This window comes from Bombina bombina, chromosome 1 (genome assembly GCF_027579735.1).
Source record: "Bombina bombina isolate aBomBom1 chromosome 1, aBomBom1.pri, whole genome shotgun sequence".
NCBI lineage: Eukaryota > Metazoa > Chordata > Amphibia > Anura > Bombinatoridae > Bombina > Bombina bombina.
In genome coordinates, this window is record NC_069499.1 from 515,300,182 (window position 1) to 515,326,832 (window position 26,651).

The window sequence follows — 26,651 nt, forward strand, 5'->3', positions numbered from 1 at the left end:
AAGGTTTACCTTCACTTTAAAGCTAGGAAACTGAAATTTGGTTTCAATCCAGACTCTAAATCCTCAAATATTGTGTCAAAGTCATTGTCACCAATCAGGATCAGAATTACAACCATTGAAGCATGGATGTGGGCATAGTCTTGGGTTATTGCTGGATGTAGTAGGCTATGGCAATCTCATAAATAATAGGATTTGTACAAATGGCCAATAGCATGGTTTGTACTAATGCAAAGCATCCTATCTGTGCACATTATTATTATTACCACATACTGTATTTGTAAAGTGCCAACATATTCTGCATGGCTGCATTATGTAATGGTAACATTTTCAAGAAAAGGCTATTTTAAAAATGAAAACAGGTTAGAGGGTTCTGCTTATTAAGTTAGCATCTAATGTAGGTCAACTTGTAAAAACGTGGTGTACAGGACGGATGGGTTTATGAGCTTACAAAGAAAACTGATGAGAAAATGGAGAGATAGGTTAATGTAGTATCCCTGAATAGTAATGCTTTTTTTTTTTTGGCCAAAAAAATCATTCATTAGATTATAAATATTGTGAAGAAAAGAGACCCTTTTGATAAACCTTATAAATACGTATGTAAGAAAATAAATATTGATATGTTTCCAGTATCAATACTGAAGAGAATACAAAAGCATTGCAGTGCAACTCATAAATAGTAGTGTTTTTAGGGAGAAAGGCAGAGTATTTGTAAAAATATGGTAAGTATGGTTGTAGATAAATCCTATAGGCAGGAATTTGAGCAGTTAATAAGAGAGATGTAGCAGATACCAAGCAGTGTGTGAGGGAGTATCTCAGTCTCACAGAGGCATCTGTTACAGATTGCAAAAGGAGAGATGTTTATTAAGACCATATAGGATGGAGATGCAGTAGTCCTTGTAGTGATTTTGAGTCTTACTTGTGTTTTGTGTATGAACTGGCCTAAGTCTGGATGCTTTGAATAAATGTAATCCAAAGACAGAGGCTTTAGAGGTGGTTGTGATAAAAGTGTAGACGTATTGGATGAAGGGTAACAAGAGGAGCTCGGTTTGGAGAGGTTAAGGTTTGGACATGTAGGATAAGATATTAGAAAGACAGGGAAGTGGGGGCGGAGTCCGGCCGTGCAGGCAAATGGCCGCAGTGTGATTCAGCTCCGTGCTGGGGAAAAAGACCCAGGAATATATACCTGCAGGAATCACTTCACAAAGTGGTATACAAGCGCCTAAATATGTGGGGACACTAACCGCTATGACATGAAGGCAATTTGACAAGCGACTAAGCTAAAAACGGACTGTTATTTAGCCGCAAAGGAAAAACGACCGCCGCCATATTGGAAAGAGCCGTGTGCGAGCCATGCGGACACAGATACCGGAGCCCATCTCAGATCCAGCTCATATATGGAGGTAAGCTGAACCAAATGAAACGACCGCACAGCGGGACAAAGGGCTACCTCATGTTACATATTAGCACCGTCAGACAAAGAAATATAACGCCCATAAACTTAAAAGTTACCTCGAATGCATGCCTGATTAAATGGGCCTCACTATGATAGGAGAGGAGGACAAAAAGCATTGCCCGAAGATATAAGACCCTGAGTAGCAATAACGTAATAGGGTGTGGAGTGCACATTCTGCTTTCAGCAAACCACCACAAATGTACACCACATCTGACTGTATAATTTCAATGGGGCATCACTAACAACTTGAATGGTTATAATATACTCCTCCAAACAATAATCCTGGGACAGGGCATACAGGTCAACTGAACACTCTCCAGCACTTTAGCAAAACATGACGACTAAACGCTTGAACAAAGGAGAGAAGCTCCCGAAAAGCCAGACCAATGTGCCAGTTTCTGTGAGCACATTCTTTCAACTGCCAGACACAGTAACCAACCCTGCACAGCAGACTGCAAATACTAATGAGACTCCTCATGACTTATCAAGCGCTGCAGAATTACAGATAGCTACCTCATATATTACACAACTAAAACAAGACATTGCTAACCTGCCATCAAAAGAGGACTTTGCCTCCCTAAAGGCATTAATAACTAAAGAGCTTACCTCCATGAGAACTGACATAAATGCCTTAGGGTGCAGAGTAGAGGAAGTAGAAGACACGCAAACTACCATCTCTGAGATGGTGGGGAGCCTAGAAACACATGCCAACGTTCAATCCTCACAAATAGAAACAATGCAAGAAAGAATTGAGGATCTCGAAAACCGCAGTCGGCGGTCTAACTTAAGAGTAAGGGGTATACCAGAGTCAATAAAAAGCTCTGAACTTAGGGAATATATGCAGAACCTCTTTCACCATCTGATGGGGGACCCAGATATACCTGATATGGAACTGGAAAGAGTACATCGGGCTCTGCGCCCACCTCCACCAACTGGTGCACCCCCTAGGGATGTTATCCTTAAATTTTTGAGATTCACTGACAGAGAGGAAATCTGGTCCAAGTCGAGACAACTGAGGAAAATAATGTATCTGGACCATGCCCTACAAATTTACCCAGACCTATGCCCAAGCACTTTACAACGTAGAAGAGACGTCCGATTCATCACCACTGCACTACAAGAGAATGATATCAAGTATCGTTGGGGATTTCCCTTTAGTTTGGTGGTATCTAAGGAAGGCCAGATTCACACCTACAGAGGGCCTCAAGACCTGGAGTCTTTCTCTAAGGGCTTGGGCCTATCAATCCAGCCGCCTCAGCTATCTGAGAAGTCTCCTGACAATACAGCTTCATCATCACATCTCTTGGCAGGGACACAATGGCACAAAGTTGCTAATAAGAAGAGGAAAGACAGACTGAACTCATGATGTATTATTGAAGGACTTAACTGTCTCCCAAGATCCATGGTTGGGTGAGATTGGTGTAAAAATCACTTGTCATGCCCTTTATTATCTGTTGTTGTTTATTTTAACTACAGGCACTCTTTTGTTTGAAACACCCACAAAGACAATTCTAGTGACTATACGAAGTAATTACGTTATATATGGATAGTTTTAACCTGTCATAACCAGGCCACTCTCATAGTGCAAAAATATATGAACCATGTTACTTTTACCCACTTATATCATCCTCTCAATGGATGTTAAATAATTCCACTTCTGCCTGGGCTTAAGTACCCGGCTGACCCCACATCCTATTAGGATAACTGTTTTGCCGGAGGGACTATCCCTCAGCCGCTCCGGTGATGTGTTCACATGTTCTAATGTTTACTCGTTAACTTTTGTTTTTGTTGCTGTTATTCTTGATGTTTGTTTTTGTTTTACACATTGTGCTTACATAATCACACATACCTCTTCTAATACCTGTATATTGATTTATAAGGTATGGCTCCTCACTCTAACACCTACTCCCCACTATCAACAGGTGGACACTAGCACCACTACCAAACGACAGATCGTGACCATATTGACATATAATGGCTCCCAATAACGCACAGCTGCACATCATAACAGTTAATGCTAAGGGCCTTAATTCCCCAAACAAAAGAAGTATAGCTATTAAGGATTTTAAAGATAACAAGGGGGATATCATAATGCTACAGGAAACCCACTTCCTTCACAAGAAAGAACCCAAAACATTTAGTTACAAGTTTGGAGAGGCATACTTTGCATCGAACCAAAGTAAAACCAATGGGGTGGGAATCCTAATTAAACGAGGTATACCCTTTACTCTATTTAGCTTAACACGAGACCGGGAGGGCAGATACTTAATCTTGACTGGCAAACTCTATAACACAATAGTCACAATGTCCTGTGTATATGCCCCTAACACCCAGCAGGACATCTTTTTCAAACGCCTTTCGGATGCCATACTTGAGATTAAAAGGGGTCTACTGATACTAGGAGGGGATCTCAATGTCTCTCTCAACACAACATTAGACACATCAACTGGGCTCTCCTCAACACCAAACCGGGTTCTTTATAGAATCAAACAACATATTAGAGACCTAGCAGTACACGACACCTGGAGGATACATCATCCGGTAGACCGCCAATATACCTTCTTCTCCTTCCCACACTCCCGATTTTCCCGCATAGACTACATTCTTTTAGACGTGTCCTGCCTGTCCATGGCAATAAGGTCAGCGATAATCCCCACAGGCTGGACGGATCACTCCATGGTGACCTGTTCTATTGAATGGCCCTCAGCCCCACACTCCACATTTCTTTGGAAATTAGACAATAATTTATTAGACCACCCACTGTACCAAGAAAAAATAGAGAATCGTCTGCAAGAATACTTTCAACTAAATGTAGCATCCATAGATGATTTTAGACTTATATGGGAAGCACATAAAAGTACACTTAGAGGGGATCTTATCAGTATACAGTCCCATAATCATAAACAACAGTGCACCGCACTACAGACCGCACTGAACAACATTACCTTGATTGAGGAGAAACTTAAAAAAACACCGACAGACACGACATTGAAAAAGGATTTACAGACGCAGAGGGAAATAGTTGGCACCCTTTTAGACAGAGACTGCAAATTACTTGCACTCAAACTACAACAAACTTATTACGACAGCGACAATAGATGTAGTAGATTGTTAGCACGCAAACTGAAACGACGGACTCACCGCTCATATATTATGTCTATCAGTAGACCAGGGAAAGGCATGGTATACTCTACCTCTAGCATATCAGAGACATTTCGCACATACTATGAGTCCCTCTACAACCTACCAACTGTTTCCCCTACTGACGCAACTAATATTAACCTCATAGAATCTTTCCTCAAGGACTTTGACATACCACAGATCACCCAGGAACAAAAAGAATCCCTTAATTCCCCTTTCAATATGAGAGAACTCCTACTGGCCATAAAAGACCTACCGACCGGAAAAACCCCTGGCCCAGACGGCTTCACTAACTACTATTATAAAAAATACAGTAAGATTCTAGCTCCACACATGCTGACCCTCTTTAACTCCATTTCCGGTAAAGAACCATTCCTTAACAATTCCCTCGCTGCACACATAACACTAATCCCAAAGGAAGGTAAGGACCACTCAAGAGTCGAAAACTATAGACCGATATCACTATTGAACACCGACGTGAAAATATATGCCAAGCTGCTGGCGACCCGGTTGAACGCCTTACTCCCAAATTTAATCCACGCTGACCAAGTGGGCTTCGTTCCCACAAGGGAAGCCAAAGACAACACTGTACGAGCCCTTAATTTGATAGATTATGTCAATAATCGTGGTGTCCCAACTGTGGTAATATCCACAGATGCTGAAAAGGCGTTCGACCGGGTCAACTGGCAATTCCTCCGGGTGGTCCTTATGAGAATGGGCCTTGGCGAGACATTTGTAGATAGGGTATTCGCAATGTACCATTGTCCGACAGCAAGAATCCGGGTAAACGGATCTTTATCAGCCCCATTTGTGATATCTAATGGAACTAGGCAGGGATGCCCCCTATCCCCGCTCTTGTTTGCCTGCGTCATAGAAATGCTTGCACTTAAGGTCAGAAATACGGTAGACATTGAGGGAGTTGAGGTTAGGGGACACCAACATAAGATGCTTTTATATGCAGATGACGTGCTTTTTTTCTTGACGAACCCCAGACAATCTATACCAGAATTATTGAAACAGCTAGATGCATTTGGAAAGATTTCAAACTTTCTTATCAATCAGAACAAATCAGAAATCCTAAACATAAATATACCAGAGGGGGATTTAATACCTATCTCACGTATATGTACATTTAAGTGGCAAAAAAGCAAACTGAAATATCTAGGGATATTTTTAACCCCAAAGATTACTCAAATATTCGAGACAAATTTCCTACCACTTCAATCATCAATAGTATCCACCCTGTCTTCCTGGCGTAGAAAACCTCTATCCTGGATAGGCAGGATCAGTGCCATTAAGATGAGTATTCTGCCAAAAATATTATATATTATACAGACACTACCCATAGCCCTTCCACGCACTTTTCTTACGTCCCTGCAAACTAAAATATTTGAATTTATATGGAATAAACGACACGCTCGGATCAATAGGAAGGACATGTATCAGACACTAGATAACGGGGGAATGGGGGTACCTGACCTCGTTGCATATTGGAAGGCCACACACTTACAGAGAATAGTGGACTGGTATACTAACTTTGACTTTAAAATCTGGGTTCGCCTCGAACATGACATAGCCGGTACATTGCATTTAGGCACAAGATGCTGGACACCATCAATTACTAGATCACCCCAGATATACGCCGCATACACAGTACAGGAGACCATGCTGACATGGGAAAAGATATTAGTAGAGCACCCCAACATTTCGTCCACTTACTCTCCCCTTACCTCTTTCATCTCTAATAAAGAATTTCCACCTGGCCTAGTAGCAAAGATAAAAAATGACACACAACCGGACAGGGAATTGATGATGTGCCACCTAGGTACTGAAACTCAGCTGTTCCCTAGGACGGCCCTAACCGAACAAGGCTTTAATTGTTTCAAAGATTGGTATTTTTATATGCAGTGTTACAACTACCTGTCAGGACATCCGCATAAAAGGAATATGCTGAGGCCTCTAACGACACTCGAGTCCCTATGCCATAAAGAATCACCTACAAAACACACCTTATCAATGATTTATGCACTACTGAAACAAAATCCACCAGGTCACACCCCTCACTTCATCAATAGATGGGGGGAGGAATTAGGAATTCAGATATCGCACATCGACGCCTCTAAGATATTTATAGCCATTAAGAGATCCGCCACATCTAGTAATCTCATTGAGTTAAACCTGAAAATTCTCCATAGATGGTACCTTACTCCATCAAGATGCCAGAAAATATTCAGAGAAGCCTCCAACCTCTGCTGGAGGTGTCATGATCAAATCGGCCATATGGCACATATCTGGTGGCTTTGCCCTAAAATAACCCCAATATGGGATGAAATCTCAAAGGAAACATCAAAGTTACTAGATAAAGTCTTACCAATAGACCCACTCTTGTGGCTGTTTCACTTAGTCCCCAAAAAATTCACTTCAGAACAAACTAAATTATTTAACATAGCAAGTAACAGCATTAAGAAACTAATAGTCAAGAACTGGAAAAGTTCTATAATTCCAACCGCTGCGCAATGGGTTCAGGAGTGCAATCGCACTATACAGCTAGAGGAATACCACTACCTTAAACAACGAAGGTTAGACAAGTACATACAGATTAAGATTTTATGGGAAGAATACTTGAGGAATAAGTTTGATACCAATAGGATATAAAACACTGAAACATACGACACTAGATACTGTCAGAGGAGGTGGAAACTGACCATGAGACACCAGAGGGGGAAAACACGAAGGGCCACAGGAAGCACAATGTGTTATTTTTTGTTGTTTTTTGTGTTTGTTGTTTATTCGTTTAATCTGTCACTATATGATTTATTGCTCATTACCTTTCTCACTACATGCATATTTGTAAACAGCACTGTACATGTACAACCTATACAGCTGTAAAGTCATATTGACTTGTAACCCTATCAAAAGTGCACTTGTGATGTATAACTTTATTATCTGTAAAATAAAACTATTTTTGAAAAAAAAAAAAAAAAAAGAAAGAAAGACAGGGAAGTGAGTGAGCAAGGAGGAATATAGACACAACTACCTCTCTGCACCAGGCCTATTACCAGCATACAAATACAGTGTTCTTCACAGAAAATGTTGTCATTGGTGGCATTATGAAGTAGCGAGGTGGGGGCAGTGTAATCATTTCTATTATATAATTTTCAGCAATCCAAAGCACACATGAATTGCGTAATTTAACATAAATGTATTTAATTATATTTTGTGCAATACAAATTGAACATATTAAATGTTGGCTAATTTTAGCTTAATAAGGCTAACGTTTTAGCCGGGTGGTCAGTAAAATCAGCCGGGCGGTGCACCCGCTTAAAAGGTCCTGGGAAGAACCCTGAGATGATACTGAAAACCATGGGGCTATATTAAGAAATCAATGCATGATTTATAGATTGAAAATAGAAAGGGACCATGAATGTAGCCATGTGGCAGATGTGTGTCAGAGAAGGATACACTGAAGGTTCTGGTAGAGATATTGGGAGTGAACATCCAATTAGAGGGTGATAGTATCAAAGGCTGATGAAAGATCAAGATGAATTAACAGAAATTGCCTTTAAGCTTGCTTATAGAAGCAGGTTATTTGCTACCTTAATGATTACAGTCTCTATTGACATTTGGACTTGAATCCATATTATATCAAGCAAATTTGATATGAGAAAGTAGGATTAGTGTGTATATACTAGCCTTTCAAAATATTTTGAGAATAACTAGCAGTCTTATTTCTGTACTAGCCCTACTTAGGAGGGGAAGGGGGGCTAGATTTAGAGAGAGTTATTTTTAAGGTTAGGTATAACTATTGGGGGTTTAGGAAAATTTACCACATGGGAGGGTTGGCTGCATTTCCTGCCACTTTGTATGCCTCTCCCGCATCTATAACTTGCAAACATCTCTGTTAGTTATTTGTAATTAAAATGTAGGCTTCATTAAAAATGTCTATATATTGGCTGGATTATACATTCAACTAAAAAAAATGGTTGAACCATCTTTGATTAAATTTGCATAATATTGACTGCAATTATACTTACAAGTTGAGAGCTCCACAAACACAAGACATCATGGCCAAGAAAATATTGGGGCCCTCAACACTGTGTCCCCAGCAAACATATCTTTCTAGTGCCCAAGTACAATTTTAAAACATTATGTTGAATGCAATTAATTTCTGTAATCTTCACATTGATTAGGGCACAATAATATCCAGGTTGATTCCAGAAATATAAATAAAATATTTATTTGATTAGGTAGGTGCAAGATTTTGCTGTATTAAAACTGTTAATAATTTACCCACATATTCTGCATCCATTAAAAGGAAATACTTATTTTCTTTGTGTAACAAAAGAACACCAAAAACAATGTAATTTCATGTTTAAGATTATTAAATATGTTCATTAAAATCTTGAGTTTATTGAAATGCAATTCAGAGCTCTTGGATTATCTGGCATAAATAAAGAGTGTCTAGAATCTCAAGTGAACAGAAAATGCGGTGCCAAAATTGCCTAGGATACATCACCCCTCTGTATTAGCATTTTCTACAACATTGTAATACACATTTAATTTTCTTTTTAATATTTTGTACAGCTTTTTATCTGCTACCTTACTAGTGCTCTTAGAAGAACATATAAATTTGCTCTATTACAGATCTCTTAGTGTACGTTCCCTACTTGTTACGGATACTTGGGTGCTTGAAGAGCCTTGGAATTGAAGCATTTACAGCACAAATCCAGCTTTGCACTTGAGCCCAGCACTTAGTAAGCTCAATTAGAGTTGTCAGAGCATACATATCAATCCACAAGGCATCTATGCTGAAATCAAGACTCTAGCATTAGGACTGCTAAAACGCAACAGATGCTAGTGTTTATGAGCATGTATTTTCAGATATTATTTCTGGTGAATAGTTTACAAGCAATATAATCAGGTAGCTCTCTCCGGAACCCAGTAAGCTAGTCATATGCATTTGTGAATTGAGTTTTACTAACCCCTTAATAGCTGATAAGGTTAGAATGTTCAGACTTTAGAATAGCTTTACTTTTGACTTTAGATAATAAGACTATTAACCAATAAAAATCATTTAAGTATTTATTGTATAACCATACACCGTGAATACAATGTATTGCAATAAAGAGAAAATAAAATTGTGTAGCAAAAATGCATGAAGTGTATTATTGTGAGATTTATGTACATACGTGTGATTTTATCCCATCATACATTTCTAAAAGTGAACCAAAAAGGTTAAAAAATATAGTGAAAAACAATTTTTACTAAATCTTTTTGGCTTAAAACAAAACCACGTAGGTGGTCACATAGTAGACGGAAATGTCCTGGTTATTGTGGTGTTAGCAGGATAAAAACTACTGTATTAAGCCATTTCACTATATGTTTCATAGCATTACGTTAATATTTGTTTTTATGATTTTTATATATTTTTTTATGTTTTAAAGGGGATTAACAAAATGATGCCAGAAATCAGAACTGGTAGAATGGCAGCATTTAACATGAGAAATATACAAATCTCTGTGTTCAATCAATATCACACATGCAAATTCAGTAGCATAAAAATCTGCTATTTTTTATATTTTGTGTTCCTCATTTTTAGCAGGTGTTTATAGTACTGGATTAAAAGGCAGGCTTACTGTTTTGTGTATCATGTCACAAGATGACTGGCAATTTGATTATGGAGCTTGGCTTCCTACATTAAGCATTGGGCAGCTACACCCTCTTTCCTTCAGCTAATGGAACACAATGTCCGGTCTTAAGTTGTGGTTACTGGCTCCTAGGCTTAGTGTGTGATTGGTGAGTGTAAAGTGTTGCTGTTTGGTAGATGTTTTTAGGGGTGGAGGAAAACATGAAAATGGAGATTTTTTTTTTTTTTGGATGAAGAGAAAGAATTGCACAGAGATAGGTTTCCTCCATTGTGTTGTGATTTCAGTGAATCAAAACTCACTAATATATTATAAACAAATACGTAATTTTTAATTGGAGTATTTTTCTTCAAGAGACATAGTCAACCTTAGGGCCTGCCACATCTAAAATCTTCAGTTCCTTGAAAAGTTGAAAGAATAATGCTAGAACAGAAGTTCTGAATTCCTTATATAATAATAGGTAGTCAATTCCACAGAAAATGTTATTTTTCAAGACACTTCCTCCACAATAGAATATATAACATTTAAGTTTTAGCTGGTAAATAGTTATTCTACAACAAATCCCACACATCAGAGATATTAGATACAAGCAATATGTCATTTTGGTAGTCAGCCAGCTTAAGTAATTCAAACATGGCCCAGCTTGGGCAGACTTACAGTTCAGGAGTTGCCATTGCGTTACTAACCACTCTCCAGCATGGATTTTCACTCCCATTGACCTGGAAAGTGGAAAATGCAAGCAATAGGATGAAATCTAAGCACTATACAAATAAATACAGTCTCTATATTATCAAATAACAGAAGAAAAGTGATCACAGCATTTTACTCTTCATTGAAATGTGTATCCATACTTAAAAACAGTTCTTGAGAGGGGGCAAGGGAGAAAACCAAAGTTTACCAGCTGCCATCATAACTGCTGCACCACACAGGGTATGTAGCTCACCTCTCCCCTCTGTGCTGTCACTCTGTACCGTCACTCTGTACCGCACCGGAGTTCAGGAAGGGGGAGGATAGTGAAGAGAGAGGAGCCACAGTAAATATTTACATTGATCTATAAAGGAACAGTGGAAGGAGAAATGCAGGCACGACTTATTTAGGCACCAAGGTTATAATAATCTGAATTTTATGGCAAGACAGGAGGCTTCATATTTTGCATATTTTAAAGCCCCGATAGGACAAAATGGAAGGTATGAGGCAGATGCTTAAAGTAAAACTGGGAAAAGACTGACGCTGAAGAACAATCTGCTGCGGTCAACAAATCCTGCAGATTACAACCTGCCAAGAATGCTCCAGAGGCTGAGGCGCCCCTGACCGAGTGAGCCCCAAAGTCTGGGGATATTCCGGCCTCCGACATAAGCCCATCTTTCCAAAGTTCGGGTGGAGATAGATAAGGAGAGGACCTGTCGGTGAAACCCGAAGACTCTCAGTTCGGGACAGGTAGGACTTGAGACAAAGAGCTACACAAATCTTAGGGTCTTCTGGAAAATAAGGATAGAACAAAGCTTTAGAGGAGGTCTTGGTCCTGCGAGAAATAGAGAAGGACACTTCTTCCGGAGACGGAGTGAGCATGAGGGCCCCAATATCGGGGACCCGTCAAAAAGAAATCAAGCAAAGGCGCAAAGCCAACTTTACAGAAAGTTGCTTAAGACAAAGAGAGGAATTGGAAGGCCAGTTCCTAAGGAAAACCAGAACCACATTGACATCCCAAAGACTCCATTAGCGAGGTTTAGGGGGATTCTGATAGTTCGAAGCAGACGGCAGACTAAAGGATGTCTACCCGCGGGGACACCCTCAAAGGGGAGGTGACCCGCAGAAATAGCTTAGTTTTAGCCAAGAGAGGTTTCTCTGAGAGTGTCATTGATACTCTTATTCGAGCTTGTAAACCAGTTACTCTGCGTATCTACCACAAGGTGTGGAGGACCTACTTATTCTGGTGTGAAGAGTGTGGTTTTTCCTGGCACATAGTTAAGGTTCCTGGCACATAGTTACGGTTAAAAACACAGTCCCTGTAAAAACTTTGCTATGCTGCCTTAAAAATGTATAATCCCAAAAAATACTTTAAAAATTAATTAAAAAACAAAATATAAGGCACTTAAAAAGCTACTAAGAGAGGTTAAAAAAAATCAAATACACATGTGTGCAAATATATACAGAAATGTATTACAACAACAATGTTTTTAAAAGATATATAACCACTGGTGGTTCACTAACATATAATTCTAAAATGGTCATAAACCTAAAAATGAATGATATCTAATAAAAAGCAATGATACTCAAATAATCAAAAAATAAAAAAATATGTCAGTTTGGTCATGAGAGTTAAAAAATTCAAGTGTGTCAATAGACCAGTGGAATAATGTTTAGATGATGCATAGGTGTGATGAATAAAGTGGATTGCGATAGAAAAAGTGCTTTAGTGGCAACTTCTCCAAATTTTCATCATATGAAGGACACTCACCCAGAATACGATATCCTCTGGTACGGGTTTCTCCCTTTTTCTATATGCTTCCTAAAACTTGCACGTATCGACCCTCCGGTGGATCTTAACACAACTCTGGTAACTTCAGTGTTATAGCGTATACCTTGGAGCGTGCAGCAACGATTACCGGGTCATGTGACAAGTCATGGGCCAATCGGAAAGCTGGATTACCGGACACTGTGATGTTGCTTCCTTTTAAATTGCAGATACAAAATTTCGAGTGGAAAAGAAATAACTGTTGCGAACAGCACTGTTGACAATACCACTTCATAAACTCCAAAAATCCAGAGCGCTCTGTGTTGGAGAGTATAATCAGGGAAAACATGTTAATGGATTGTGTCTAAGTTTCAGTGAAGTTTTTTTCCCTGATTATAGTTATCACTAAAGCACTTTTTCTATCACAATCCACTTTATTCCTCACACCTATGCATCATTTAAACATTATTCCACTGGTCTATTGACACACTTGAATTTTTGAAAACTCATGACAAAACAGACATTTTTAAAATTTTTGATTATTTGAGTATCATTGCTTTTATTGGCTATCGTTCATTTTTAGGTTTATGGCTATTTTAAAATTATATGTTAGTGAACCACCAGTGGTTATATATCTTTTAAAAACATTGTTATTGCAATAAATTTCTGTACATATTTGCACACATGAATTTGATTTTTATTGTTAACCTCTCTTAGTAGTTTTATTTTAGCGAGCCTTATTTTATTTTTATTTTTTGAGGACTCAAGTTGACATATACAGAAAATAAGAGAGAAAATGTTACATCAGATATTCATGTCATGTCTGTAAAGCATAAATATTCATACAGATGAACAATTATAAATGCTCATTAAACTTCCATAAATAAGCAGTGAATTGAGTCCCAGTTTTCCTTTTTGCGTATTTAAAGTCCCCTTGTAGGCTGTAGAAAAGGTCACTCTTGGACCTTTACTGAAAAGATTCTCTAGAAGAGAGTAAGGGTGATGCAGGGAGAATGATAATTCACAGAACCTATATTAACAAACTTTTAACATATATTCTAATAGGCTTTAGCAAAACAAAGAAAAATGTTTATATGTATATGAGCCTGATATGGGTCATTTCAATACCAGAAAAATACTAACAATATGGACCACTCTTGGGTCCCTATGGTTGTGTGTAATAATGATAAAGGGCTTAACTAGTGAACAAACAAACAAGAACAGAGTTATATTATACATATAATTAAAAAAAAGAAATATAAACAAAAGACCACAGCTAAACCGGAAGAAGCAAATTTATATTCTAATATAGATTAAATCTTGCTCGGACCTATGATCTTGTAATGAGGTGGACTTTATTTGAGAGCGGGCAAAGTGTATGTTAGCACTTTAATAAGGAGAGTAAGGCATAAACGTGCTGTGAATCTCAATATGTCGTGTCTAGCTAATTGAGATAGGAGTTGTAGCTATTTTTGCTGGATTTTTGGTAAAGGTTGTGTAATAGGCCCGCTATTTTGGCAAAACGCTGATCCAATGTTTGCAGTAAACTTGTCTCCCATGCAGTCACCATATTGATACTTTCCGATTTTAAGAAAGGGGAAAAATCTGGATTGTTGGTCTGTTGATCTGTTATCATTACGTTGCCTAATCCGGCGTTATAGATGGGGGGGGGGGGGGTTTGTGGCTTAATAGTAGGCCACCACCTTAGGCCTTATATTTCCGATCTGTAGCTCCAATTTCATTAAAACAGCAGATTTGAGCTGATATATAACCACTGAAGATGTAGCAGTTATATCTTGTAGTGTGCTGGTAAATGAATCGCTGTAATGTCTCCAAAATCGGCAGATTAGTGAAGATTTTTTGTTTTTAAATTAAGAGTTAAGGTTGCCAGGATCTTATCTTTTCTCCAGGATGGGCTGGAGAAGGGCCTTTCTGCTAGTTCCCTGAGGGGACAGATTTCGGCCCTGTCGGTTTTATTGCACAAAAGACTGGCTGAGCTTCCAGACATGCAGTCCTTTGTTAAGGCTCTGATTAGAGCCTTGGAGCCTAAATCTTGTTCTTCTGGTTTTGCAACAGGTTCCATTTGAGCCTCTGCATTCCGTTGGCATTAAATTGTTATCTTGGAATGTTCTCTTTTTATTGGCTATTGCCTCTGCGTGCAGAGTTTCTGAGATCTCTGCTTTGCAATGTGAGCCCCTTATCTGATTTTTCATGCAGATAAGGCAGTTTTACATACTAAATTAGGTTTTCTTCCTAAGGTTGTGTCGGATCGCATCATCAATCAGGAGATTGTGGTTCCTTCCTTGTGTCCTAATTCTTCTTCATTGAAGGAACACTTACTTCACAATTTGGATGTGGTTTGCGCCTTGAAGTTCTATCTTCAGGCTACTAAGGAGTTTAGACAATATTCCTCTTTGTTTGTTATCTATTCGGGGAAGCGTAGGGAGCAGAAGGCTACTTCAACTTCCCTATCTTTTTTGTTAAGGAGTGTCATCCGCTTAACTTACGAGGCAGCGGGACATTGTCGTCCTGAGAGGATAACTGCTCATTCCACTAGAGCAGTGGCTTACTCTTGGGCCTTTAAGAGTGAGGCCTCTATGGATCAGATTTGTAATGCGGCTACCTGGTCCTCCTTACATACTTTTTCAAAATTTTACAAGTTTTATGTTTTTGCTTCGACTGAAGCAGCTTTCGGGAGAAAAGTTTTGCTGGCTGTGGTGCCCTCAGAATAGGGTCCGCTTCTTCCTTTTTGTTCCCTCCCGTTATTCATCCAGTGTCCTTTAGAGCTTGGGTATAGTTTTCCCAACAGTAAGGAATGAAGCCGTGGACTCTCCCTATCTTAGGAAGGAAAACATAATTTATGCTTACCAGATAAATTACTTTCCTTCCGGATAGGGAGAGTCCCGCGCCCCTTTTTTCTTGTCTATGGACGGTCCCCTATTATTTATTTTATTCTTTTGGCACAATTTTTACCCTAATGTTTCTCCTATTTTTTCTTGTTCCCTCGGCAGAACGACTGGGGTAATGAGGAAATGGGAGGGATATTTAAGCCTTTGGCTGGGGTGTCTTTGCCTCCTCCTGGTGGCCAGGTGTTGTATTTCCTAACAATAAGGAATTAAGCCGTGTACTCTCCCTATCCGGAAGGAAAGGATTTTATCTGGTAAGCATAAATGATGTTTTTCCACTTTTTCCTTTAAAATTGTCAGTTTCCATAGTTCCACTTTTTTGTGTTTAATTAATTAATTTTATTTATGTTGCTGTTTTTAATAGACAACACTTTGGCAAAAATCCAAGATGTCAGATCATAAAATGGCCTTTATGTCAGTACTAGGAACTGCCATCATGAACAGCATGAATTCGTTTCAGCATGAAAGTGATGATCCAGAGGTTAGTTAAAGACTTCAAATGTAAGAGCCTTACAGGGATACTGTGCTGTAAAATTTGTTTCCCTTTAATATGTTCCAAATGACTTCTTGTAATCACTCCAGCATATTAAATGTATTTGGAATTGTTCATTGTGTTCATTTTTGTCTTTGAAATAGCTAGTTTTGCTTATTAACCCCATCATCTTTTGTTCTTAAGGATGTGCCAATTTTATTGGGCAAACTCTGCAGAAAGAGCAGACCTCACGTTATCTCTTTTTGTATATATGGTCTAATAGTTAAAAAAAAACTGCTACTTCAGATACATAAATCTCTCCCCAGAGGGAGGATAATTTACACTGCCCTCTCCTGTTTACATAGCTTTTCTACAGTACATACAAACATATTCATATTTTATACATAGGTGGTGGTTTCAACAGAAAATCAGCTATTTCAAATAACAAAATAAAAGTAAATAAGCTATTTGCAAACTATTTCATACACTCAAATGGGTTAAATTGATAACTGTGAACATATTAAAAGGTAGAAAAATTGACAGTACAATGTGTCTGTTTTCTACTTTTCAGTACAATTACGTCTTCAATGATAGTCACTTGAAGGACACACACCACAACTTCCATTATACAAATAAACCTTTCTTATGCCAACAGATATTTATTAATGGATACCTTCCAAAACCAGATGCTGACAGTGCCCTTACAAGCTTGTCTAGTTCAGAAAGGAGCTTCATCTTTATAAACCGCCGCCCTGTTCATCAGAAAGAAATTCTAAAGGTAACATTCTAATTTAACGTAACCATATATTAATGCAGAAAAAGCAATATCACTGTTTATATTAAAGGCACATTAAACACTTTCATAATATAATACAAAATGTTTAGTTATATTTAGTAGAAAAAAACTTTGCAGTGCAGTTTTATTATTTTTTCCTCATTTCCTTTAATGTGAATTTTTAGAATTGTGTGCTTTCCAATTCCTCTTAAAGGAATAGTCAAGTTATAATTCAATGTTCATTATTCAGATAGAGAATTACATTTTAAGCAACTTTCTAATTTACTCCTATTATCAATTTTTCTTCGTTCTCTTGGTATCTTTATTCTAATGTAAGATTAGGAGCCGGCCCATTTTTGGTTCAGCACCTGGGTAGCGCTTGCTGATTAATAACTACATTTAGACACCAATCAGTAAGTTCTAGCCATGTGCTGAACCAAATATGGGTTGGCTCTTATGCTCTGCCTCTGCAAGGTGGGTCTAGGACAAACAGCCCCATGATATGCCCGATGCTCATTGATAAGTTAAATCAGCTGCCACTCCCTACAGAGGTTTCCATCTTCCTCAATCTGCCACCCTAGGCACAGGCCTTTTTGGCCTAGGTCACAGTATGCCCCTGCCACAGGCAAAAGCAGCTATTTCAATTTATTGACATTCTCACTGTTGTGTTTTCTGTTGTTCTTATTTTTCAGTGTAGTATGTTCAGACAGTAACTGTTCTTTTTCTTCAGTAAGTTATGGAGGAGATGCCTGATTCCTTCCTGTTTTCTGGTTGTATTAAACAATCCAATTTGCCTTCACTCCTTATTTTGTCAGTTTTCATGCTTTAGTATGTTATTAGTCTTTTAAATGGTATGTTTCGTATGTTAAGAAACTAAAGCTTTACATTTCACTTTGCCTTTTGAAATAGGCAATGAGGTTAATATTAACTAAACATTCTCTTTTAAAGGAAGATATTGTTTCTCAGTTGTGTAGACCAGTGTTTTTCAACCAGTGTGCCGTGGCACACTAGTGTGCCGTGAGAGATCCTCAGGTGTGCCGCGGCAGACTGACAACAGTGCGGGGGTGTCCCTCTTTCAAATTTTGAAATATTGGGAGGTATATGACAGGCTCATCAGGCATCATTTACAACCATGACATTGACATTCATTCCCAGACAATCATTATGATTGTTTGTGAATGAATGTCAATATGTCTTGTATAGTTTGTAGGAGGCATGGCATGACAGCACAGTACAGTGTGTGTGTGTGTATATATATATATATATATATATATATATATATATTGATCCAAAAGTAAAAAGCACTCACCGGGTCTTTGTATAAACAGACAAGTTTAATGTGACGTTTCGGGGTTACCCCCGTCTTCAGACAACTTCTTACAGACAGAATGCATAACTCACCCTTTATAGCCGTGACCCACTCCCAAATGTGTCCCTGACGATGGCGTACCGGAAGTCAGACAGCCGCGCTGTGAACCACGCGTCATCGGTTGTCATGGCAACCAGGACGCCCATCGGCAGTCTATATGTGAAAGTAAAAACAACACTGCATAAACGCAATGACAGGAGTGTGTGTAAGACCAAAAGTTCCAAACAATTATGGCAGAATTACAAGGAATGGAGCAACAAAGTTACACTTAAGGCCTAATTTGCATGTAATGAAAGGGAAAAATATCAAAAATATTTACATAAACAAAAATATTTACATAAACAAAAAGCAAAACTGGATACTCGCTGGAGTTCCAGTGTAGCTAATCTGCAGTATAGGTAGAGGGTGTCAGTACTGAACGGGGATATACTCTAATCCTAACACCGTATACTGTGAGTAAGGATAAACCTATACTTTAACCCCTACTGCATATACCCGAGTAGCTATGACAATGCCGCTATGTGTATGGATAAAGGGAATCTACTTTATAGATCACTCGTATACTTCAAGTGATAACTTAATGGTCGAGTGATGGCAAGGCTCAATACATAGAGACTATTCTGCTAAGTGGTTAAACACTCTGATAAATCTTGTGTCAATGTTAAACACATAGTAGCAACATGAGAGGACTAAGGTCCACTATACATCTTATGCCAGAGTAAAATATGCAAAATTATCATAAGTAAATAAATGAGAAATTAATAAAAGGGGAACAAAACATGTAGATAAACTGCTGGTCAGGAGAGACAGAGTTCTTAGAGTTGTCCATCATAAAAAACAATGCCAATCCAAATTGACATTCAGGCCCTGAGGGGCCATCGTGCCCAAGTTAAAAATCCACTCCATTCCTTGTAATTCTGCCATAATTGTTTGGAACTTTTGGCCTTACACACACTCCTGTCATTGCGTTTATGCAGTGTTGTTTCTACTTTCACATATAGACTGCCGATGGGCGTCCTGGTTGCCATGACAACCGATGACGCGGTGGTTCACAGCGCGGCTGTCTGACTTCCGGGTACGCCATCGTCAGGGACACATTTGGGAGTGGGTCACGGCTATAAAGGGTGAGTTATGCATTCTGTCTGTAAGAAGTTGTCTGAAGACGGGGGTAACCCCGAAACGTCACAATAAACTTGTCTGTTTATACAAAGACCCGGTGAGTGCTTTTTACTTTTGGATGAATATGTTATATCTTTAAAAGCACCCCGGGCAAGCTGGATTGATTCATACAAAGGGTGTTACTGTGAGTGCTTATACCTCTCTGGATAAATATATATATACTGGTTAAAATAAAGCGACGCGTTTCTCAGTCACAGACTGTTTCCTCAGGCATAATAAAATAATTTACAAACACTTGCACTGTGACTGAGAAACGCGTCACTTTATTTTAACCTTTGTCAGTAAAGTTTAATACTTTTTTATCTCAAACACTTGCTACTGTGTTTTATTTGGATCTTTATTGGTCCACTGGACCTCTTCTGTCTGCCTCCTGTGGAAGCCTTGTTGCAGTCCGTTGGGTGACTGCATTGATCCCTTCCTGTCTGACTAGCATCAATGGAGATGCTTTACCTTTTGTGAGTATATATCTTACCATACATACTACTGCTCCTGGTATAAGACTGTACTAGGCCATATAGGCACCTTTGTGTCCTCTTGTGTTTTACTACAGATTATCCATCTTCACCCTAAGTAGTCGGTCTGCTGGGTGACTGTTATAGATCCCAGACTGTTCCCATTGCACTAATTGGAGTGCTCCCAAGATTGTGAGTCTAATGCAATACAATCTGATAGTTTAACTTTGTGGATCAAACAATATTGGGCCATGTGACGCATCTGTCAGTTATTCTTTCATGATTAATCATATATGTTTAGTTCTCTTGATTACCTTTGTTAAAGAGCACACATAGGTAGGTACTACTGGTGGCTGCACATACAGTATGTCTCTTGTCAATGTCTTGAGTATCAGTGTCGTCATTTTGCCCAGTATTTGTGCCATTTAACTCAGTCACACAGACTAATAGTAATGAATTCTGTAGGACATTGCTGTTTTTAGATTCTGTTCATCAGTATTAAATCACTCAGTGGTGCCTTTCAAAACAACACACAGTGAAAACTAACTTAAGCATGTAGCTGTTTGTTAGTTTGTCTAAAGGGGAAGTTTAATGAGTATTTTTGTATATTTAAAAACTAGAATTGCTAATCAGTGACCTCATTAACATTTATCAACAATATATTGCTACATTTGCACTCATGGATAATTTTGGCTACTGTTCACTTGTTTGTTGCATTTCCAACTATTCATGTATTGATTTACTATTTACGGTCTCCTTTTGTTACTGTTTGCTTTAGATGGTTCGACTCTACTATAGTCGGAGTTTAAACAAGGATTCATCTAGATGTTATCCTGTTTTCTTCATGAATATTGTACTTCCAGCTGCCTCTTTGGATGTGAATTTAACACCTGATAAAACTCAAGTGATGCTACAGGATAAGGTAATATTTTTGTTGATGGTTTCTGTAACTCTTGTGTGATGTCATGTTCAGATACTGGGGTGTGTATTATTTTATTTATTTATTTATTTATAAAATATTTTACCAGGAAGGATACATTGAGATGTCTCTCGTTTTAAAGTATGTCCTGGAATATCCCTTTTGTCTAACCGGTATAGCTAGAAGTTCTTCAGGAAATTACTTCTAATATATGCACAACCTATATCTATCCTATGAGCATCAGTTCTACTGCATGTCATATGGTAATGTGGGCTTTTGCTATGACTATACCGAATGGTGGGGCTACTTAATGCGGAGCATTATGATTCTGCAACTCAAAGTTTTGTTGCCGAAAAAGAGGTTAAGTGTCTTTTTAAAGGTAGAGTGTACTATACAATTAACATGTTTACAATTACTTGTTACACCAGAATCAGGGTATACATGTATGGAAAATAGCGCCTGTAGGTTTATTTTTGTATATAAAATAGCGGATTGTGTTCTTGAAAACCACTACCCATTAAAATTGGCTGAGCTTGCAGTGACATCCTCCCTATCATATTAATTTTACACACAAATGCTTCCTTAGTTTATCACCTTCTATATACCAAAAATCAATACTTGGTCAGTGCTTGATTTTAAAAATGATATATATAATTTGTTGTAAATATCAGTTATTATATAAAACAGGGACCTGATTAATATAAAGTTATTTCTCTATATGGAAACCAGCTCAACATCTCAAATTGACATATGTAGAATAAAACTTCTACAGCAATAGAACATAACGCATGCATTGAGCCTGATTTAAATCCACATGACTTGGTATAAGTGTGAACACACCTGAGTTAAATTCAAATTTACAGCTATGCCACGGTTTATATAGCGTTTAAATTACACTTTTTGAAAAGCTGTATAGTGAAACAAAATGCTTGGTTTCCACATAGAGAAATTACTTTATATACAGCTGTAACATGGTAAATAAAAAGTTTTATACTTATATTCACAATAAATAATATATATGATTTTTAGAATCAAGAGCTTTCTGATTATTTTTCATGGTTTGTGTAAAAGAGATAACGGCTTCAATTTTAGTCAGGTTTTAGGTCTTTTTAGCCATAATGATTTTTTTGGACAGGATGTAATGTGATTATTTTTTATTTTAATGGCATTGCTAAAGTATTCTCCAGGAAGAATATATATACAAGCAAATGTTGTAAACGAATCTCATAATCGATTAGTTGGTTTGCAATTAGTTGGTCTGTGCACAACACCAGCTGCTTCACTCCGATGAGCTCCTGCACTTGGTATTTTGTTTTATGGTTATGCCCTTAGCCTAAAGGACGTCTACAGAAGTTTACTTTTCACTTTTTCAGGACAATATAAGTTTACAACTACCCCTGGCTTATGTGCAACCCAGATATAATAGTCATCATTTGAATTGTTTATATTAAATCAGGTAATTTGGGACTATGCTTTGCATGATATAGTGCAGAGCTTGTTATTTACACCTAGCTCTAGATTGATGCGAGTTGTTATTTGAATTGAGGTGCACTATTATCTGTTTGCACAATTATTAGCGTATTGCTTGCTATTGCTGATTATATCTACTGTTTAGATAAATGTGTAAGGCTTTGTCCTGTTATTGATATAAAGTCCTTAGCGCTTTTGATTTTTTTAAAATATGTTTTTTATATTTTTAATAAATTGTGATAATATGTACCAGATTCAACCTTTATAAGTATATATCTGTTATTTCTCTTGTTAAGTGTATCCAGTCCACGGATCATCCATTACTTGTGGGATATTCTCCTTCCCAACAGGAAGTTGCAAGAGGATCACCCACAGCAGAGCTGCTATATAGCTCCTCCCCTAACTGTCATATCCAGTCATTCTCTTGCAAGCCTCAACCAAGATGGAGGTCGTAAGAGGAGTGTGGTGTTTTATACTTAGTTTATTCTTCAATCAAAAGTTTGTTATTTTTAAATGGTACCGGAGTGTACTGTTTATCTCAGGCAGTATTTAGAAGAAGAATCTGCCTGCGTTTTCTATGATCTTAGCAGAAGTAACTAAGATCCATGGCTGTTCTCACATATTCTGAGGAGTGAGGTAACTTCAGAGAGGGAATGGCGTGCAGGTTATCTTGCAATAAGGTATGTGCAGTTAATATATTTCTAGGGATGGAATTTGCTAGAAAATGCTGCTGATACTGAACTAATGTAAGTAAAGCCTTAAATGCAGTGAGAGCTACTGGTATCAGGCTTATTAATAGAGATGCATACTCTTATAAAAATGTAATATAAAACGTTTGCTGGCATGTTTAATCGTTTTTATATATGTTTGGTGATAAAACTTATTGGGGCCTAGTTTTTTTCCACATGGCTGGCTTGAATTCTGCCTAGTAACAGTTTCCTGACTTTCCACTGTTGTAATATGAGTGGGAGGGGTTTTTTTTGTGCAGCAAAAATTACAGACACAGACATCCAGCTTCTTCCTGCATGATCCAGGATATCTCTGGAGGGCTCAAAAGGCTTCAAAGTCGTTTTTGAGGGAGGTAACAAGCCACAGTAGAGCTGTGGCAGTTGTTGTGACTATTTTAAAAAAAAAACAAAAAAAAACGTTTTTGTCAGTTATTAATCTGTGTTTGGTATTAAGGGGTTAATCATCCATTTGCAAGTAGGTGCAATGCTCTGCTAACTTGTTACATACACTGTAAAAATTTTGTTAGTGTAACTGCCTTTTTTCACTGTTATTTCAAATTTTGGCAAAAATTTGTGTTTCTTAAAGGTGCAGTAACGTTTTTTATATTGCTTGTAAACTTGTTTAAAGTGTTTTCCAAGCTTGCTAGTCTCATTGCTAGTCTGTTTAAACTTATCTGACACAGAGGAAACAACTTGTTCATTATGTTTGAAAGCCATGGTGGAGCCTCATAGGAGAATGTGTACTAAATGTATTGATTTCACCTTAAACAGTAAAGATCAGTCTTTAACTATAAAAGAAATATCACCAGAAGATTCTGACGAGGGGGAAGTTATGCCGACTAACTCTCCCCACGTGTCAGACCCTTCGCCTCCCGCTCAGGGGATGCACGCTAATATGGCGCAAATTGCATCAGGGACGCCCATAGCGATTACCTTGCAGTACATGGCTGCAATAATGAATAATACCCTGTCAGAGGTATTATCCAGGTTGCCTGAATTAAGAGGCAAGCGCGATTGCTCTGGGGTTAGGAGAAATACAGAGCGCGCAGATGCTGTAAGGGCCATGTCTGATACTGTGTCACAATATGCAGATCATGAGGACGGAGAGCTTCAGTCTGTGGGTGACGTCTCTGATTCGGGGAAACCTGATTCAGAGATTTCTAATTTTAAATTTAAGCTTGAGAACCTCCGTGTATTGCTTGGGGAGGTATTAGCTGCTCTGAATGACTGTAACACAGTTGCAGTACCAGAGAAATTGTGTAAGCTGGATAAATACTATGCGGTGCCGGTGTGTACTGATATTTTTCCTATACCTAAAAGGCTTACAGAAATTATTAGCAAGGAGTGGGATAGACCGGGTGTGCCTTTTTCCCCACCTCCTATATTTAGAAAAATGTTTCCAATAGACGCCACTACACGGGACTTATGGCAGACGGTCCCTAAGGTGGAGGGAGCAGTCTCTACTTTAGCAAAGCGTACCACTATCCTGGTTGAGGACAGTTGTGCTTTTTCAGATCCAATGGATAAAAAATTGGAGGGTTACCTTAAGAAATTGTTTATTCAACAAGGTTTTATTTTACAGCCCCTTGCATGCATAGCGCCTGTCACGGCCGCGGCGGCATTCTGGTTTGAGGCCCTGGAAGAGGCCATCCATACAGCTCCATTGACTGAAATTATTGACAAGCTTAGAACACTTAAGCTAGCTAACTCATTTGTTTCTGATGCCATTGTTCATTTGACTAAACTAACGGCTAAGAATTCCGGATTCGCCATCCAGGCGCGTAGGGCACTATGGCTTAAATCCTGGTCAGCTGACGTGACTTCCAAGTCTAAATTTCTCAACATTCCTTTCAAGGGGCAGACCTTATTCGGGCCTGGTTTGAAGGAAATTATTGCTGACATTACTGGAGGTAAGGGTCATACCCTTCCTCAGGACAGGGCCAAAGCAAAGGCCAAACAGTCTAATTTTCGTGCCTTTCGAAATTTCAAGGCAGGTGCAGCATCAACTTCCTCCGCTTCAATGCAAGAGGGAACTTTTGCTCAATCTAAGCAGGCCTGGAAACCTAACCAGTCCTGGAACAAAGGCAAGCAGGCCAGAAAGCCTGCTGCTGCCTCTAAGACAGCATGAAGGAACGGCCCCCTATCCGGCGACGGATCTAGTAGGGGGCAGACTTTCTCTCTTCGCCCAGGCATGGGCAAGAGATGTTCAAGATCATATCTCAGGGATATCTTCTGGACTTCAAAGCTTCCCCTCCACAAGGGAGATTTCATCTTTCAAGGCTATCTGCAAATCAGATAAAGAAAGAGGCATTCCTAGGCTGTGTGCAAGACCTCCTAATTATGGGAGTGATCCATCCAGTAGAGGGAACCTTCAGACCAATTTTGGATCTAAAGATCTTAAACAAATTCCTCAGAGTTCCATCTTTCAAAATGGAAACTATTCGGACAATCCTACCCATGATCCAAGAGGGTCAGTACATGACCACAGTGGACCTAAAGGATGCCTACCTTCACATACCGATTCACAAAGACCATCATCGGTTTCTAAGGTTTGCCTTTCTAGACAGGCATTACCAATTTGTAGCTCTTCCCTTCGGGTTGGCTACAGCCCCGAGAATCTTTACAAAGGTTCTGGGCTCACTTCTGGCGGTTCTAAGACCGCGAGGCATAGCGGTAGCTCCGTATCTAGACGACATCCTGATACAGGCGTCAAACTTTCAAGTTGCCAAGTCTCATACAGAGATAGTTCTGGCATTTCTGAGGATGCACGGGTGGAAAGTGAACGAGGAAAAGAGTTCTCTATCCCCACTCACAAGAGTCTCCTTCTTAGGGACTCTTATAGATTCTGTAGAAATGAAAATTTACCTGACGGAGTCCAGGTTATCAAAACTTCTAAATGCTTGCCGTGTTCTTCACTCCATTCCGCGCCCTTCGGTGACTCAGTGTATGGAGGTAATCGGCTTAATGGTAGCGGCAATGGACATAGTGCCATTTGCGCGCCTACATCTCAGACCGCTGCAATTATGCATGCTGAGTCAGTGGAATGGGGATTACACAGATTTGTCCCCTCTGCTAAATCTGGATCAAGAGACCAGAGATTCTCTTCTCTGGTGGTTGTCTCGGGTCCACCTGTCCAAGGGTATGACCTTTCGCAGGCCAGATTGGACAATTGTAACAACAGATGCCAGCCTTCTAGGTTGGGGTGCAGTCTGGAACTCCCTGAAGGCACAGGGATCGTGGACTCAGGAGGAGAAACTCCTTCCAATAAATATTCTGGAGTTAAGAGCGATATTCAATGCTCTTCTGGCTTGGCCTCAGTTAGCAACACTGAGGTTCATCAGATTTCAGTCGGACAACATCACGACTGTGGCTTACATCAACCATCAAGGGGGAACCAGGAGTTCCCTAGCGATGTTAGAAGTCTCAAAAATAATTCGCTGGGCAGAGTCCCACTCTTGCCACCTGTCAGCAATCCATATCCCAGGCGTGGAGAACTGTGAGGCGGATTTTCTAAGTCGTCAGACTTTCCATCCGGGGGAGTGGGAACTCCATCCGGAGGTGTTTGCTCAATTGATTCATCGTTGGGGCAAACCAGAGTTGGATCTCATGGCGTCTCGCCAGAACGCCAAGCTCCCTTGTTACGGATCCAGGTCCAGGGACCCAGAAGCGACGCTGATAGATGCTCTA

At 39.0% G+C, this 26,651-nt stretch overlaps 1 protein-coding gene across 3 annotated transcripts in view; it reads left to right on the plus strand.

The window, feature by feature from the left end:
• The window catches only part of PMS1 (PMS1 homolog 1, mismatch repair system component), a 508,329-nt gene that overhangs the window by 309,303 nt on the left and 172,375 nt on the right, over positions 1–26,651 (plus strand). For all 3 annotated transcript variants that reach the window (XM_053698612.1, XM_053698613.1, XM_053698614.1), the window contains exons 6-8: positions 15,965–16,081; positions 16,728–16,850; positions 20,626–20,769. In XM_053698612.1, coding sequence (XP_053554587.1) covers positions 15,965–16,081; positions 16,728–16,850; positions 20,626–20,769 — 384 coding nt within the window. The remainder of the gene's footprint in view (positions 1–15,964; positions 16,082–16,727; positions 16,851–20,625; positions 20,770–26,651) is intronic.